At 42.9% G+C, this 16,462-nt stretch overlaps 2 protein-coding genes across 3 annotated transcripts in view; one reads left to right on the top strand and one right to left on the bottom strand.

The window, feature by feature from the left end:
* zgc:194930 (uncharacterized protein LOC557813 homolog) overlaps positions 1 to 16,462 on the bottom strand; it is a 278,453-nt gene that overhangs the window by 111,855 nt on the left and 150,136 nt on the right. The window lies entirely within an intron of this gene.
* acap1 (ArfGAP with coiled-coil, ankyrin repeat and PH domains 1) overlaps positions 1 to 16,462 on the top strand; it is a 37,158-nt gene that overhangs the window by 15,851 nt on the left and 4,845 nt on the right. For both annotated transcript variants that reach the window (XR_007571486.1, XM_050067676.1), the window contains exons 7-21: positions 335 to 379; positions 496 to 591; positions 5,423 to 5,497; positions 5,629 to 5,741; positions 5,967 to 6,018; positions 7,323 to 7,423; positions 7,600 to 7,711; positions 7,876 to 8,096; positions 8,194 to 8,263; positions 8,446 to 8,540; positions 11,923 to 12,116; positions 12,398 to 12,442; positions 12,575 to 12,747; positions 13,314 to 13,423; positions 16,056 to 16,166. Coding sequence is in view for 1 of the 2 variants with exons in the window: in XM_050067676.1 (XP_049923633.1) it covers positions 335 to 379; positions 496 to 591; positions 5,423 to 5,497; positions 5,629 to 5,741; positions 5,967 to 6,018; positions 7,323 to 7,423; positions 7,600 to 7,711; positions 7,876 to 8,096; positions 8,194 to 8,263; positions 8,446 to 8,540; positions 11,923 to 12,116; positions 12,398 to 12,442; positions 12,575 to 12,747; positions 13,314 to 13,423; positions 16,056 to 16,166 (1,613 nt within the window). In the remaining variant the exon portion in view is untranslated. The remainder of the gene's footprint in view (positions 1 to 334; positions 380 to 495; positions 592 to 5,422; positions 5,498 to 5,628; positions 5,742 to 5,966; positions 6,019 to 7,322; positions 7,424 to 7,599; positions 7,712 to 7,875; positions 8,097 to 8,193; positions 8,264 to 8,445; positions 8,541 to 11,922; positions 12,117 to 12,397; positions 12,443 to 12,574; positions 12,748 to 13,313; positions 13,424 to 16,055; positions 16,167 to 16,462) is intronic.

Here is a 16,462-nt window from a genome sequence, read left to right as displayed (position 1 = left end):
TGAAGCTGAAGTTGGAGTACTAATAGTTCCCTGCACTCACCAGTCCATTTCAACTTAGACCACACATGGAAAAACAAACACACCAACGAAACAAGTTCAAAGGAGGAAAACAGTCTCCTAACTGTGCGTTCAGGTACCAAAACAGCCCAGATAAGACACACACCAGCGCGTCTAATTACAGTTGTGCGTCTGCTGTTTTGAATGATAACAGGTTTGCCTTGGGGCTTCTCTCCACACTTGTGGTTGTGGCTCCCAGAACTGGCCGATGAGTTTTTTTCTTTTTGGTTATGGAAACATGAACATTGTGTCAAACCGCTGCTTCCCTTCGTTTCAGATTAATGTCATCGAGGCCAAGAAGAAGACCGACATCCTGATGGCAGTGAGTTCACGTTGACCCATTTTAAGTTCATTTTGTTGCTTTTGTAAATATGTGGTGTTTACGTCATTTGTGTGTGTAAGAGTTTTTTGTAAATACTTTCTCATGCTTCCTGTCAGATGCTGAATTTGATGGAGGCCCAGGCCCAGCTCTTCCAACATGGCCACCAGTCTCTCTCAGAACTGGACGAGTATCGACGTAAGCTGAATGAGGAGGTAAATGCTTATTAAAGCCTGACTGATTTAATTTCCCTTGTTGCAGTTCTATCTTGTAGCAACCATATGAGTTCAGTTTAGGACTAGATGTTACACCCCTGGATGCACCTACTTTAAACTATAAACTAGTAGCGCCATCTGGGGGGGTTGCTGACTGGGAGCCAAAGGGTTAAGAGTAGATGGAACTAAAGGGGAATTTATTCATGTGCGTCAGCTCCATGAAAAGCCTACGCCTTTGTGAGCATTTATACTTGTGCGTTGGTGTGTCTATGCCACTCTGCAGTCACACCTCCAAACCACTAGTCAGTGACGGGGTTTTTGTGAAGTGCTGTAAAGTTTAGTTGATTCAAAACACACATTAAACACACATTAAACATGGCTTAATGGAGACAGTTTCAAACACAAGTACACAAATCAGCTTCACTATAAGTCGCAGCATTCACAGACAAAGACTTGTCTTGACCTGGACACATTTCCCCCACAAATACAACATGCTAACGTTATTAGCACAAGCCTATGGCATTTTACATTGTATAAATTAGCCCAGCAGCTAGCAGACTTTCCCTCTACTCATATGAAACCAGGGACAACAGCAACATTTAACAAAGGTAACGTTACAAAATTCAGCTCCATTACAACTCACAAGTTTCACTGACAAAACAATTGTCTTATACTAAACACGTTTTCCAAACAAATACAACATGCTAACGTTATTAGCACAAGCCTATGGCATTTTTACATTGTATAAATTAGCATAGCGGCTAGCTGAATTTTCCTTTACTCATACGAAGCCAACAGCAACATTTAACAAAGGTAACATTGCAAAATTTTGGCTCCATTACAACTCACAAGGTTCACCGACAAAACAACTGTATACTAAACACGTTTTTCAATGCATTATAGCATGCTAACATTATTAGCACAAGCCTATTTAGCCTAGTGAAGTGCGGAGATTTCCTCTGCTCATATGAAGCCAGGATAAATCACACACAAGACTTAAAATGCTATTTTTGTGGAGGCTTTATCTAAAACCCTGGGGTGTTGTTGCTGCACAGTTGTCTACGGCAGCAAATTGCTCTGTGTTCCTATTGGTCAAAGTGATGGCTGTGACGAGAGCAGTCGTGAACGACAAAAAGAAAATCAAACATGCTAGACTTTCTGTTGGAACGTTGTGAGGCGACCCAGATCGGTTGTTGTTGTCATCTACTATGACACACTACACGACATGAAACGATTACGTATGACACTTATTGTCATTCACAATCCAAGCTGACATCGTATGACACTGTGTCAGGCTGATATCGTTTCGTCTAAACCCAGCATAAAGAGTCACTAAAGTTGTTGCTAGTCGCTTTTTAGAGATAAAGTCTGCGAGAACTTTGTCGCGAAGTTGCTAAGTTAGCAACACTGGCAGTGACACTGAGAACCAATCAGAGCAGACTGGTGCCTTAAAGAGACAGGCACTAAAACGGAGTGTTTCGGACAAAGGGTGAAGTCAAGTGTTCCAGCACAGACAGTATGAGATAACTAAAGTGTTTTTGGAACATTAAAACATGCAAACATGATTCTGTGGAAAACAAAATGACAAGTATGAACCTTAAATGAGTTTAAAAGGTCCTCTGTAAAGAATTCTTGTCTGTGCTGGCATAAAACTTAAGATGGACAGTTAAGTTTTGATCTTGTGGGCAAAACAGTCTCACCACAGGTTCCCTTTAGAAGCTGTTCTGGAGCTTTTGACCATGTCAGACAGAGAGCAGTGTCTTGATGAGCAGGTTGTCTGTATTGTTTGTGTCTTCTGCTCAGCATCATACGAGGATGCAGAGGTGAAATAACGCACGATTGTGGGATTGGGAGGACGAGATTCTTGCTTTTCTGTGTGTATTTTCTCTCAGCTGTGCACTTTAATTGAGGAATGTTGGACAGTTTGCCTCCTCTGGCCTCTAACAATGAGTCAAATGGAAGAGTGCAGACATTTTAGGAGACATAAAGTAGTTTTAAAATGTTTGATTTGCTTTAAGGGAGATGCATGATATTGGTAAGATGCGTAGATTGTAAACAGAAACATAATTGTGTACAATAACGGTGGTAATTTTGAGATGAGACCCAAAATTTAAGACTGGGTAAGTTGCATCAGATGAGTTCCTGGCATCTCTCTAAAGGGGGCGGGGCCGAGGAGTCACAAGATGACATCACACTGTCATCGTGACAGGAAAAAGTGAGCAACAACAGGAAATATTTCACGTCTGTTTGAGTGTGAATGTGTGTGTGTGTGTGTGTGTGTGTGTGTGTGTGTGTGTTCCTGCTCTCTGATTGTCCAAACTGGAAAAACTTTTTGCACCGTCAGCCTTGAACATCAGCAGGATTACTGTTGAGTGTTTTTGCTAAATGAAAAGAATTTCAAACAGGAAATGAGTTTGTCAACATTCACTGGCCGAATCAAAACCGCACAAAAGCTCTTCCTGTTTCAACAGGAAATGATAGGAACAAGAATAAGCAGATGAGAGAGAGACACCAAGGAATAAAACACTGTTATCGTTCAGTTTAAGACAGGATGTAGGACGAGCTTCAACACTTCCTAATCCCTGTTTCCTGAAGAGCAAAGACTGCAGGAGTGAACCCTGAACTTGTTGGTGTCTCTGTGTTTATGTCTTTCTCACAGAGGCAAACATGTTGGAGAGGAAAAGGAAAGCGAAAAGGGGAGAGTTGTCCTTGAGTGCAGTGAAAAGACAGACGAGACAACAGCTGAATAGGCACGAATAGAAAAGAGAAAAACATATGTTCGTAAATCAGAGTCCTGCGACAGCACGTTAGAAACATTGTATGTTCAAAAAAATACAAAGCTGGAGAAAGTGGGTCATAATCCAAGAACAAACTCAGTATTTCCAAGATTATAGTCATAAATTGATGAGGAAAAAAAACTCCTAGATTGAGAAATAGCCTTCAGGGATTTCTGCCAGGAGGTCAGGGGATGTAGCATAAAGATTGACCAAGTCCATGTAGAGAGGAAGTTGTGGTGGATGAATGTGTCAGACACAGAACTTTCACCCAGGAGACTGTCTTCCATGTCCTGTGTGAGTCAGCGTTTGCTCATTACGTTCAGTTTTAGGGATGTGTAAAGCTGCTTAATGCACACTGTGTAGATTAACTTTAGAAGAATAGCTGAATAGGCCTGTTTGTAGACGATAGAGCGTTGCAAAATATACAGCAACATGGTTCCTTGACCAAAAAAATGACCAGAAAATGACAAAAAAAGTCCTCTCTTTATCGCTTTATGACTTTTCTTGTAAATTTATGACTTTAAATTCTTTCCTGACTTAGACGCTTTCCAAGTTTTTTCCCGTAAATTCATGACATTTTTTTCTTGTACATTTACAACTTTAGTTTCAAAGAATATGCAGTTTTTTTCTCACGTTATTTTATGAGTTTAATTTTGGAAATACTGAGTTTTTTCTCGTAAATTAAAAACAACCTTAATCTCAGAGAATATCCATGTTTTTTCCCCCATAGATTTGAAACTTTAATTTCAGAAATTCTGTTTTGTGTTTGTTTGTTTTGTAAATTTCCAACTTTAATCTCAGAGAATATTCACGTGTTTTTCCCATATATTCACAACTTTAATCTCGGAAATTATGAGTTTTTCTTGGTTTGTAAATTCACAACTTTTATCAGAGAATATCCCATTTTTTCTATTGAATTCAGGACTTTAGTCTCAGAAGTCCTTTTTGTGTGTTTGTTTGTTTGTTTGTTTTGGTAAATCTTAAAGAGTATTCTAGATTTTTCTTGTAAATTCAGGACTTTAATCTTAGGAATTCTATTTTTTTGGGGGCGTAAATTTACAGCTTTAATTTCAGAGAATATCCAAGTTTTTTTCCCCACATATTTACGACTTAAATCTTTGAAGTTTTGGGGTCTTTTCTTGTAAATTTACCAGTTTAATCTCTGAAGTTCTTTTTTTGTTGGATAAATTTACAGCTTTAATTTCAGAGAATATCCAAGTTTTTTTTCTTCCTCCACATATTTTCAACTTAAATCATTTAAGTTTGGGGTCTTGTCTTGTAAATTTACCACTTTAATATCAGAGACTATTCTAGATTTTTCTTGTAAATTCACAACTTTAATCTCACAGAAAATCCAAGTTCCCCCCCCCCCCACACATATTTACGACTTAAATCTTTGAAGTTTTGGGTCTTTTCTCATAAAACTACCACTTTAATCTCAGAGAATATTCTAGATTTTCTTGTAAATTCAAGACTTTAATACCAGAAGTTCTATTTATTTCTATTTGTTTTCTTAAATCTCAGAGAATATCCATGATTTTTTCTCATAAATTTATGACCTTAATATCAGAAATTCTGGTCATTCAACAGGTTTTCAGAGCACTTGTTTGAGCCAATATTTTCATTTTATTTCTAAGACCCCAATCTGTTTTTACCAATTTCCACATTTCTAGGTTTTCTTTAGTTTCACTAAATGCATTTAAATTAATAGTATTTTGTTGTTGTATTATTTTGGATTATGTAGGATTTGTATTTTGCTCAGGACTGGATGATGTCAAAGTGTAGAATAGCTCAAATAAGTGTTATAAATGTTTGACGTTGCTTTAAGCCCTTGTTTTGGTAATTAGCCCCCTGATGTGCTGTTAAATAAAGCACTTAATCACTTTCACTTAGCTGAGCAAAAAACTGCAAATCAGTTAATGTATCAGAGAGCTCAGGAGATTATACATCAGAGCTCTTAATGGTGAGTTATTAGGAGTGGAATCATGCACATCATTTAAAAATCGATATCTGTGTCTGGAGAATGACCTCTGTGTCTGTTCCTGTTTTAATAGCACACTCAGTTTGTCCTAAACTCTGCTCGGGAGAAGAGGGACATGGAGCAAAGACACGCTGCAATCAAGAAAAAGGTGATACAAAAACACTTTCATGCTTTTACACATATAAATCTACATTTTAAACCACAATTTAAAATAAAACAACAGGAATAGGCCCTTAACGGTAACTCCAGTGACACTTCTTTTTTCTTGAATATTTCCAGGACGTGTCCTACGATGACTCCATCATGGATTTCAACGCTGATGCAGCTAATGGGATCGCCATGGAGGGATACCTTTACAAGAGAGCCAGCAACGCCTTCAAGACCTGGAGCAGGTACAAGTTCACCCACAGAATGTCTCACTCAGAACAGCTGCTTTGTCTTTGTGCTTTCCTCCCTCCATACACGTCTCACTAAAAGGACTCAAATGTCCGCTGTGTTGGAAAATAGTTTCCTGAACTGTGCTCTGTTTGTCCACTATTTGTCTCTCCTTTATTTTTGGTGCAACAATGAACCTATCCTTGATTTCATGGCCTTTTCTTGTTCTCTCTCCGTTCCAGGCGTTGGTTTTCAATTCAAAAGAATCAGCTGGTGTATCAGAAGAAGTTCAAGGTACTTTTAAAGATAATTGTCATTACTGAAAATAAAGTTAAAGCTGGGGAAGGCAAAAAATGGCAGATTTTGAAATTACACCCTCCTCTGTCCTAAGCCCCTCCCACCTTAATCTTATTTTACTGTAGACCTGCATCCAGCTCATTCACTCAGCCCCTCCTTGCCAAGCTGTCTCTCTGTATCAGACCACAAATCAGACAAGAATTAGCTAGCTAACGTTAGCCACCCCACCATCCCTTCGCCTCACTCTCCGCCGCTGAGAGCAGGCAGCAGCTCGGAAGAAAGCCCTTCAGTTGGCAGTAGTAGCAGCTTGAATTCAGCCGACGCAAACCCCCCAGGGCCGAGTGTCACACTGGGCTGGGTCAAACTGGTGTAACAGCAGCAACAGAAAGTTTGCTGATCCAGTAGGGAGGCAGAGCTGTCCGGTCCCCTTGAGATTTTAGACAGTGAGCCCCTGGGCCGAGATATGCTTAGAGTCCCACCTCCTATCCCACATAGGAGCAAGACACTCAGAATCTGAGGTCATTTTGTATGTGTTAATTTCACATGTGACAGTCTGCAAGTAAAGGCCAGCGGGCCCCCTGACACTTTGGGCCGCTTGGCTTGTGCGTGGTAGGCCCGTTCAGTAAACCATCCATGCTCAGAGCTGGGGTTGGCGCTGGCTGTTGCTGCTGCCGCTAACTGGGATCCGTATATGAAGCTACTGCTTGCTACTCTTCTTGCCAAGGTGGTGTGTTGCGGTGGGGAGTGAGTAGGAGGACACACTGTTTCGAGGCTCTAGCTAAGGTTAGCTGGCTAAACATGAACATGAGGCCGCAGCTGTGAGCCTTCAGCTCCTGTTAGCATAAGGCTAAACTATTAGCATCTCGATATTGAGACATGTTTTATTTTGATTCTTTTCGATCAGTCTGTCTTCCTGTTTTGGGTTGCCTTGCAGTGTAGGAGGTTGTTGCCAATGCTAGTGTAACAACTTTCAGGCTTTCACCGAAGGGACGTGCATCTGCATGTATAGATCAGCCAATAGGAACACTCTCTCTCTGAAGCGACCTGTGATTGGCCAAAGTTTTCTGTCACAGGATAGATTTTCTAAACCTTGAAAACAGAGCCAAGAGGAGGTGCAGGAGGCTAATGTTCTCTCAGACCACTTGAGTTACAGTATGCTCAAGGTTTATTAATGGATATTTGCCCAATGACGCCAAAATTAAACTGCCTACCCCGGTTATAACGCCAAACACAGAACACAAATGTTCATTATAACACTCACGGCCTGACCTGTGTGTGTTTCCGGCCTGCGTCTCTCTCAGGACCAGCCTACAGTTGTGGTGGAGGACTTGCGTCTGTGCACGGTGAAGCCCAGCACTGAAAACGAGAGGCGGTTCTGCTTTGAAGTGGTGTCCCCGTCAAAGTGAGTGTGTGTGGGCGAACACGTTTGTGCATTTATGCATACGCGTATCTGAATTTTCATCAGGGTTAAGTGTGTGGATTAGTGTGACCTGTATAAGAGTGGGGGGGTGGTGAGAATTTGTCCACGTCAGTTTCTCATGTATGTGTGTGTATGTGTGTGTGCATGTACGTGTGTAGGTGTTGTTTGTTGCAGGCGGACTCAGAGAGGCAGCAGCAGGCGTGGATCAGCGCCGTCCAAAACAGCATCGCCTCAGCCTTTCAGGAGCACAGAGAGGACCCACACAGCCCAGTGAGAACACACACACACACACACACACACACACACACACGCACACTTCATCTTCTATATCTGCATTTTCAGTGGGAGTTTAATCCGAGGAGATACAGAGGAAGTTGTGTGCCTTTGTTCGTCTCCTCATTCCTGTCTCTGTGTCTTTGCGTGTGTGTTACCAGCGGCTGCGCTGCAGCTCGGTGTCTGCGAGCAGTTTGATAGGAGGTGGGGGAGGAGGAGGAGGTGGAGGAGCGGATCAGGAGAACAAGGGCTGCAAGGCGCTGGAGGAGGTCCAGGCGATCCCGGGGAACAAGCAGTGCTGCGACTGCGGGGAGCCTGGTCCCGATTGGGCCTCCATCAACCTGGGCATCACGCTTTGTATCGTCTGCTCAGGGATACACAGGTACACACACTTATACACACACTTATACACACACACACACACACACACACACTCTTGGCTTGAAACCTTAGCTTTAATGGTTTCCTCCTCTTAACAGGAGCCTGGGAGTTCATTTCTCCAAAGTGCGCTCACTCACTCTCGACTCCTGGGAGCCAGAGCTCATTAAGGTAATTTAACTTTTTAACTGCAGCAGCTACACTAACTCATTAAAGCCTCTTCTGTGTTAACAAACAAGTTCCACTGAGTATAATGATTATGCAATGAATTATGCAATCGTTTCACTTTAAATAAACTCTCAGAATAAAGCAGCAAGCACTGATGGCTTGTCTCATTTCTTTGCTTTCTTTAGTTGATGTGTGAATTAGGAAACACGGTGATCAACAGGATCTACGAGGCCCGGATTGATGAGATCACCATCAAGAAGCCCCACCCCTCCAGTCCCAGGTACAAACTAACCAACATGCAATCATTTAAAGGGACACTCCAGTGATTTTACACATGTGGCTCAGTTAACGCCGGCCTTACAACAAACAAATTCAAAGGGAAAAACAAAGTCAACTATGGTTAAATGTGATAAGACCAAAGGACTGGACGGAGGCCATCATCAAAAATGCTCTCATGTGCAGCACACACCTTTCACATCAGGTCAGGGAAAAAGTATTTCCTGTTGTAGGGATGAATAACGTTATGTGTATTAAGGGTTATCATGTCCACCTCATCAGCGCATTCGCTAACGTTAGCTTTGATAGCTAAGCAAACTGGAGGAAACCGTTCGAGTGTCGTTCTCCTTTGTAAGATTGGCATAGCAACCAGCCACAAAGCTTCTGCAATCCTGTCAGTTACCAATTGTAGTTTCAAGCTGTCATCAATGGTAGTAACAGAGCCAAATTGTAAAAGTGTGAGCTGGCAGGACGGGACAGGTGTGACGTTTTGACGACGTGTTATGTGTGAGATTTATAAAGCAGTTTGCTGCTAACTCATAGAAGAAGAACAGCAGCACAAACTGGGGAGACAATGAGGTTCAGAGGCTCCTTACCCTCTGCGCAGAGGATGAGATCAGCCACCATATAACAGGGACGATTGTTGTTATCATGGTCAGCTATCATTATCGTTCAGAAAGCTTTATGTGTCACACTAGAGGCTGATATTGTTGTGTTACACCTGTTACGCCTCTTTTCTTTCGTTACCAGCGATAATAGCAGATGAGAGGACATTGGGACTTTATTATCGTGAGGCCAACATCATGTGTGGGGTTCCACAGGGTTCTATTGTTGGTCCTGTTGTTTTTCTTCTTTACGTTAATAAGCCAGTCTCTGACTGTTTAACTGTAGTTGTTATTTTATATGCTGATGACATCAGTCTGTTTCTGTCCAATAAAAACTTTGGAATTAATAATGGTAAAAATACATTTTATGAATAAAATGCTTTTTTTGTGATTTTTGCCAAAACAAACAAAAAAGGCAGATGAGTGGTGCCACTAGCTAGCTCCCACCCAACCTGTTTGGCGCACAAGGCAGAGCGGCCAAGGCTAACGGTAGCTAACCAGCAGAGACCAGAGGGTGGGCAGTGGGCACTATGTTTCTGCATGCTAACACGGCTAGCCAGAAAAATAAAAGTCGAGACATTTACATCATAAGCATTCAAATTATTATTATTTTTTTTTAAATGCATCTCTAAGTCAACAGAGTGTCAAACTAAAGGAAAAGCCTTTTATTTTTTATGTTATTTTGCTTTTTTTTTCTTGAAAATGAACTGCTTACTTACTGATTAATTGGTGTCAGGCGAATTAAAGCAAAAACTGACATGCCTAGCACCTAACAAATCCCTACCAAATACTATATTTAACATATTTAATTTATTTGTTAACTGATTTGGGCATTTCAGCTGTTTGTCTGTTTGCAAATAAGTCATATTTGATCTTCCATAATGAGACAACATAACACACAAACCTGTCTTCGAGGGACCTTATTTCCAAATATTCAAGATTTTCCAGCATCATGTATTTATCAAACTGTTGACATGTGAATAAGCTGCAAAAACACTCATCAGAAACAAACAGAAACCCTCTTCATCTCCTCCTGCTGTCATATTCATGGCATTACATGATGTTTTGCTTCTTCCTGTGGACGGTATATTTCCACATAGATTAAAGACTTAACTTGCCACCTCTCTGAGTGTGAGAGGTTTGGCTCTGAAAAGGTTGATGTGTGTTGAGATCAGTGGTTCCAACATCTGAGTTCTAAAAAAAACGTACCCTCTGCAAAGATCTGTGTGGTTTACAGATGATTATATCAGCGACCTGCCACTCTCTTTAGACTTATTTTTTGACTTCCTCTTCTCCTCTCTGTTGTGTCACAGCAGACAGGAAGCGCCACAGGTACATGATACACATGATTAACGTTGTGACTAAAGTGTCCTCCGGAAACTTGCTGTGAGGCTGCATGTCTCTGCAGCATGAGCTTTCAGTCTTATCTTGTCTGGGCGTCTGTTAATTTATTTATTTATTGGTTCCTTTTGGCATTTTTTTGTTATTGTGTTGTTTTTTCTCAGTCACACATTAACAGCACAAATATTGTTCAGTACAGTACAGTTAACATAGATTTAATTGTTTTTAAGGCAATACCTGGCCCATAAAGTGACCACTTGTATATCAGTTACCCACCCTGTGTTCCACAGTAAATGAAGAATCCAAAAACTGAGGAAATTCTTTAGGAATTGAAATTATAGGCGACAGCACAGAGCAGCAGCAAAACTGTATCAAAACTTCCGTTTATAAACTCTCACACAACTCGTCTAGTTTAATCCAAGTCTCAGTTCTTGTATACTCAGTTCTTTGGAAACAAACAGTCCCTCCTGATGAGGAACTGAACGGAAAGAGAAACTTAAAGGTGCTCTCTTCAAAGCCAACCAGGTTTCACTCCTAACTCATCAGATACTGATGCATACAGGCACCCTTTAGTGGCGGTATGAGATGCACCAGGCAGCAGCATTTTTGATACTGCAAGCAACTTCCATAGTATAAAAAAGTCCACATAGGGTAGGCGGCAGCGGAGGTGGATGGAACAAACAAAAAGCGGACTTTCACCCAGGAGACCGTTTGTGTCACACGTGAAACCAAAGTCAACCGAGATATTTTGATAACAACATAGTAAAGCCCTGCATCCTGTGAGGTACGTGACATATGTCATGTGATGTTACATTACATCAGTAATGTACTGAGCACATGACTGGATAAATGAGACTTGGATTATATTAGTCGCCTCACAGCGAGAGGGTTCCTGGTTCGAACCCAGGGTGGGGGAGCCCTTCTGTGTGGAGTTTGCATGTTCTCCCTGTGTCAGCGTGTAGTTTGGCTGTTGTTAAGCGTGGACCCCTATGACTTCAGTTCATCAAGACTTTTTTTAATTTTTGGATTCTTTGTTCAATGTGGTAGCATGCAAGAAAAACAAATTGTTCTCCACGAGCTGAGTAATTGAAATATAAATGATCATTTCGGGGTGAAGTATTCCTTTGAGCAGCAGAAAGCTACGTGTCTTCTGTGATTAAATAGTAAAGAAAAGAGGCACTAAACAGAGCTCTTTTTAACTGAATTTATGACTTAATTAAAAGACACTGAACGCCTCGGGGACATGTGTGAAGCATTCTTGTCTCACAGCTGCACAAACAAGTTGTGGTGTCAAACTGAGTAAAACCAGAGACACACTGACAAACAGCCCTGCATGTCGGCTTCTTTTGTTTTGTTTTGTTTTGTGTGAGAGGAGATCGCTGGAGAAAAAATGAACTCCCTCCATCTTATTCTCTCTAATCTATTGTTTCTGTCCCTCAGAGGAGACAAGGAGTCCTGGATCCGATCAAAGTACGTCGAAAAGAAGTTCATCCAAAAGCTGCCAGAGACTGGCAGGAACGCCCCGCTGAGGCGATCCAGCGCCAGGAGGAACCGAGCGGGCACGCAGGACAAAACTGCGCAACGGCCGCCGCTAAAGCCCAAACCGAACCGGGCCACTCTGCCTCGGGTCACAGGTAAACTCAGAGAGACAGGAGTCAGGAATGATGGATGGACAAACTGGCTGGTTGCTTGTTTGTCATCTAGTTCATCACCTTTCACACTCCTGCTGATGTCAACAAAACAGAAACACACCCACACACACACAATCCCCAAAGTTGGTGATCCAGCAGAAGTTGCTAATCCTGAGGGTGCAACCTGCTGTGTTTTGTGTGTGTGTGTGTGTGTGTGTGTGTGTGTGTGTGTGCTGTTGCAGTCAGCAGGATAAACCATTAATCGTGGCTCTCTCTCTCCTCAGGACTGAGCCCCAGTGACCTTGTCCAACAGAACAATACACACAAAGGTGAGATAAAACACACACCGAGGCATACGTCTGACCTGACAACAGAAACAAGCAGTGTTCACATTTTTAAACTGAGCCCCTTCAGTAACAGACGTGTCAAAGCTTTAGATGTTAACCCTCTGCTCCCCTCAGATGTGGAGGAAGAAGAGGATCTGAGCGGACTTCACCCTGGGGCGCTGCTCTACCGCTCCGCAGCCCTGCAGAACTTCCCCGTCATGGCCGACGCTTTGGCCCATGGAGCCGACGTCAACTGGGTAAACGTGGCTGAAGAGTCCAGCACGCCGCTGATACAGGCCGTCTCAGCGGTGAGGAGAGCGTTAAATGCACCATTAACTTTGATGTTAATATTGATGGTCCCCAGAGGATGAATCATGATGATTCCACCTCTCCTTTAGTTCCACCTTTTGTATGTGTTAAAAGCATATTTCGGATCTTTTGATGTGGGGCTGTGTTAGCTTTGTATCCATAGTCAGTGTATTTCCCACAGTAGATGTCAGTCGGCACGCCACTCGAGTGTCGTATCTCCATTACTGCCAATCGGAGCCGATTTGAGTTGGAGCAGATAAATACCCGGGACGTCTGTAGAGTCATTTGTCCCGGGAGTGAATGCAGATTGTAACCTTTCCCAGTGAAGACAAAAGCCAGATGTTAGTGGGTGTTCGTGGGTTTTCTGTGCAGTGGGAAAGGGGCTTCGCTTCCGTGGCGTTACTCCTGTTTGCTTCTCCATACTAAAGGCGTGCCAACTGCCATCCACTGTAGGCAATACACTGTCTATGGAAAGGTTCCTCATGTCAGCCCCACTTTAAAACATCCAAACTATCCCGTTAAATAAATATAAGTGGCAACTCGTGTGTTCCTGTTTCCTGACCAGAATGCCCTAGCAGCCTGCGAGTTCCTGCTGCAGAACGGCGCTAATGTCAACCAGGCAGACAGCAACGGGAGAGGACCGCTGCACCACGCCACCATCCTGGGCCACACCGGGTAGGACACACTTTCACTGTCACCAGTGTTGTACACGTGTACACTTTATAAGAGCTAGCTCAAAGTTCAGTTCACAAAGATTAAAAAGGAAAACACTAGTTTACATTCATGTCTTATGTTCTTTAAAAAATAAAATCAAATCTTGTGATCATCGTTCACTGGCAGATATTTCCCAAGACTGATCGCTTCAACTCGATGTGTCGTTTCAAACTTGTTGCAGATGCAGCTGATGTTCGGACTTCTTGTTTTTAGACCCAACAGGAAAAATTAGCAGCAAAATGTGAGATTCCTTCGACTGTAATCTGCTTTGATTTGTTCATAAAACTCCTTCCAGGACTCACATGAACTGGATTCAGCAGTACCGATAGCTGTGTTGTCTCAATTGTCAGTCGCACTCGTCACGCAAGTCTGCTCCTTCTTCGAAAAGTGTTTGCCTTCTGTTAAAATGTGTAGCGCCCCCCTCTGTGGTTTGGGAAAGTAAAGGGAAAACATTTGGTCCAGGGTTAGGGGGAGACACATATCGATGAGGGAACAGTCTTTGACACAACACCGGCATACCGGGTGCCATAAAAAAACAGTGCGTGAGTGTTATTAGCTGTCGCAGTGTGCACAACGCTATGTTCATTTCAATCAGAAGAGACCGACGAATGAAGTAAAGATAATGTTCAATATGTAATATGAGTGTACAGATTAACAGATGATTTGTGCTGATTGAGATTTAACAGAAGTCTGAGTGGCAGCAGGATAGACACTGGAGTCTGGAGTCCAGACACTGGTGGTGGCTGTTGACTCTGAGGCTGCTGAGGCGGATGTGGCTGATGAATCCGTAAAGACTAGATGGTGATGGGGAAGTGGAGGGCGCACACGGCTGCAGCAAGAATGAACTACGGGAGAAATAATGAGACAAATAAGTGGCCATCGTCAGAAAAACTGACAGACTGTGTATTTCCAGAGACAAGACAAGGCCACCAGACTAACAGCAATGTCTGATCTGGTGCCTAACAATAAAATAACAAACAAACAAATGCAAAACAACAACAGACGCCCACACAGGTCGGTGTCACTGGCAGAAGTGCAAGTGCGGAAAAGTAAACAGATTACTTTATGTACACACTCACTCAAAGAAAATCAATGTAATCCTTCAGGCACAGCGCCCAGAACCATTAACGAAGCTAAGCAGACTCACCGTTTGCCCAGATGACATTCCTGTGTTGTGTACAGTGGGAACTCTCCGCACAAAGGAAGTGATGAATCACAACAAAACACAAAAGGGACTCCTACAGAGGAGTTGAAACCTTTTACAGCTCGACTGTAGGATGTGTTTTTATCTTTTGTGTGGCTGAGAAGATTAATGGGTATCGATGTTAATTGTTTCATCTCAGAGCACTGTGAAGATGCTCAGTGTAGCTTTACACCAACATTCCTATTAAGTGTTCTGTACAAAAATGTGGTTGTTTACTCGGCAAACCGAGATGGAGAAAGAGCAGATAACACGGAGCCTATTATTTCACTACCTGGACCTGTGCTGCTTATCAGAAAGTCCAGGCAGAATCTGACTCTAATCTCGTCTGACCTGGGACAGACTGCAGACTTCTGCTGTGGAGCACAAAAGCAGAATTTGTCCAAACCTAAGAGTCAGTTTATGTTTTTCAGAATGTTTAAGATGAGGGTTATTAGGGGCAAATTAGTTCCATCCATTCATTCATCCATTTTCAATCGCTTAACCAAAGCTGGGTTGCTGGGGCAGCAGGTTTAGCAGAGTATTCCAGACGTCCCTCTCCCCAGCGACACTTGCCAGCTCCTCCTGGGGGACCCCAAGGTGTTCCCAGGCCAGATGAGATATGTAGTCCCTCCAGAGTGTTCTGGGTCTGCCCCGGGGCCTCCTACGAGTTGGACGTGCCAAGAACACCTCTAACAGAAGGGCGCCCGGGAGGCATCCCGAACAGAGGCCCGAACCACCTCAACTGACCCCTTTCGATGCGAAGAAGCAGCGGCTCTACTCCGAGCTCCCTCTGGATGTCCGAACTCCTTAACCTATCTCTAAGGCTGAGCCCAGACACCCCACGGAGGAAACTCATTTTTGGCCGCTTGTATTTGCGACCTCATTCTTTCGGTCACTACCTAGAGCTCATGACAATAGGCGAGGGTTGGGGTGTAGACGGACCAACGATGATATTGCATCATCATCATATAGTTCTTACGATATAATGTTGCACAAGTCTGATGTTTGAATGGATGTAATCAACAGAGGCAAAACAAAACAGATGTGAAAAAGTAGATGGGAAAATCATCACAAACTAAGGTGGAGAAACCCTTAAACCTTAGCTCCTACTCTTGAAACTCAGCTGAAATTCCTGGTTTCCTAAAATGGTTCCTGAGCCTCTGCAAAAGTTCCTGGCTTCACCTTTTTGCCAGGCAGTCAGCTTTTTGTTGTTTGTAGATTGAGAGTCAGACATCTTTATTATCCCACCAGGGTCAGTTTGTTTGAATTGTCTGTGCTGTATTTCAATGTGCAGGACTCCAGGAAGACAAGAGGCACATTCATGTGGTTCTAATGGGAATCCTTGAATACACAATAACCAACAATCCTCAATAAAAGCACACTCTCACATGTGTATCTTCACTCTCCCAGGTTGGTTTGTCTCTTCTTGAAGCGAGGAGCAGACTACAACGCCAAAGACAAGAACCAGAAAGACCCCATTACCATTGCTGTGGAGGCCGCCAACGCTGACATCGTCACTTTGTGAGTATTTCAGACAAGAACCACATCATGTGACAGTGTCAATCAGCTGAAGGTGCACATTGCAGGACCTGTTGGTTACTGGTTGTAAATTATCATCCAAACTTGGCCCCTCCATCTCTACAGTGTACGTACACTGCAAGCTAACGTTAGATTAGTTCTAATGGAAAAGCCGATACTTAAATAGGCTAACTATGGGTGCCCTGTTTGGTTCGGTTCAATCGAACTCAAGTTCATTTGTCCCCTAAATGCGGTTTGTTTGGGCAGGTGTGAACACAGCAATCACACTTGGGGGCGCA

This window comes from Epinephelus moara, chromosome 17, assembly GCF_006386435.1.
Source record: "Epinephelus moara isolate mb chromosome 17, YSFRI_EMoa_1.0, whole genome shotgun sequence".
Classification (NCBI taxonomy): domain Eukaryota; kingdom Metazoa; phylum Chordata; class Actinopteri; order Perciformes; family Serranidae; genus Epinephelus; species Epinephelus moara.
Note: the sequence above shows the minus strand (reverse complement) of the source record. Positions and strands in the feature narration are given on the sequence as shown.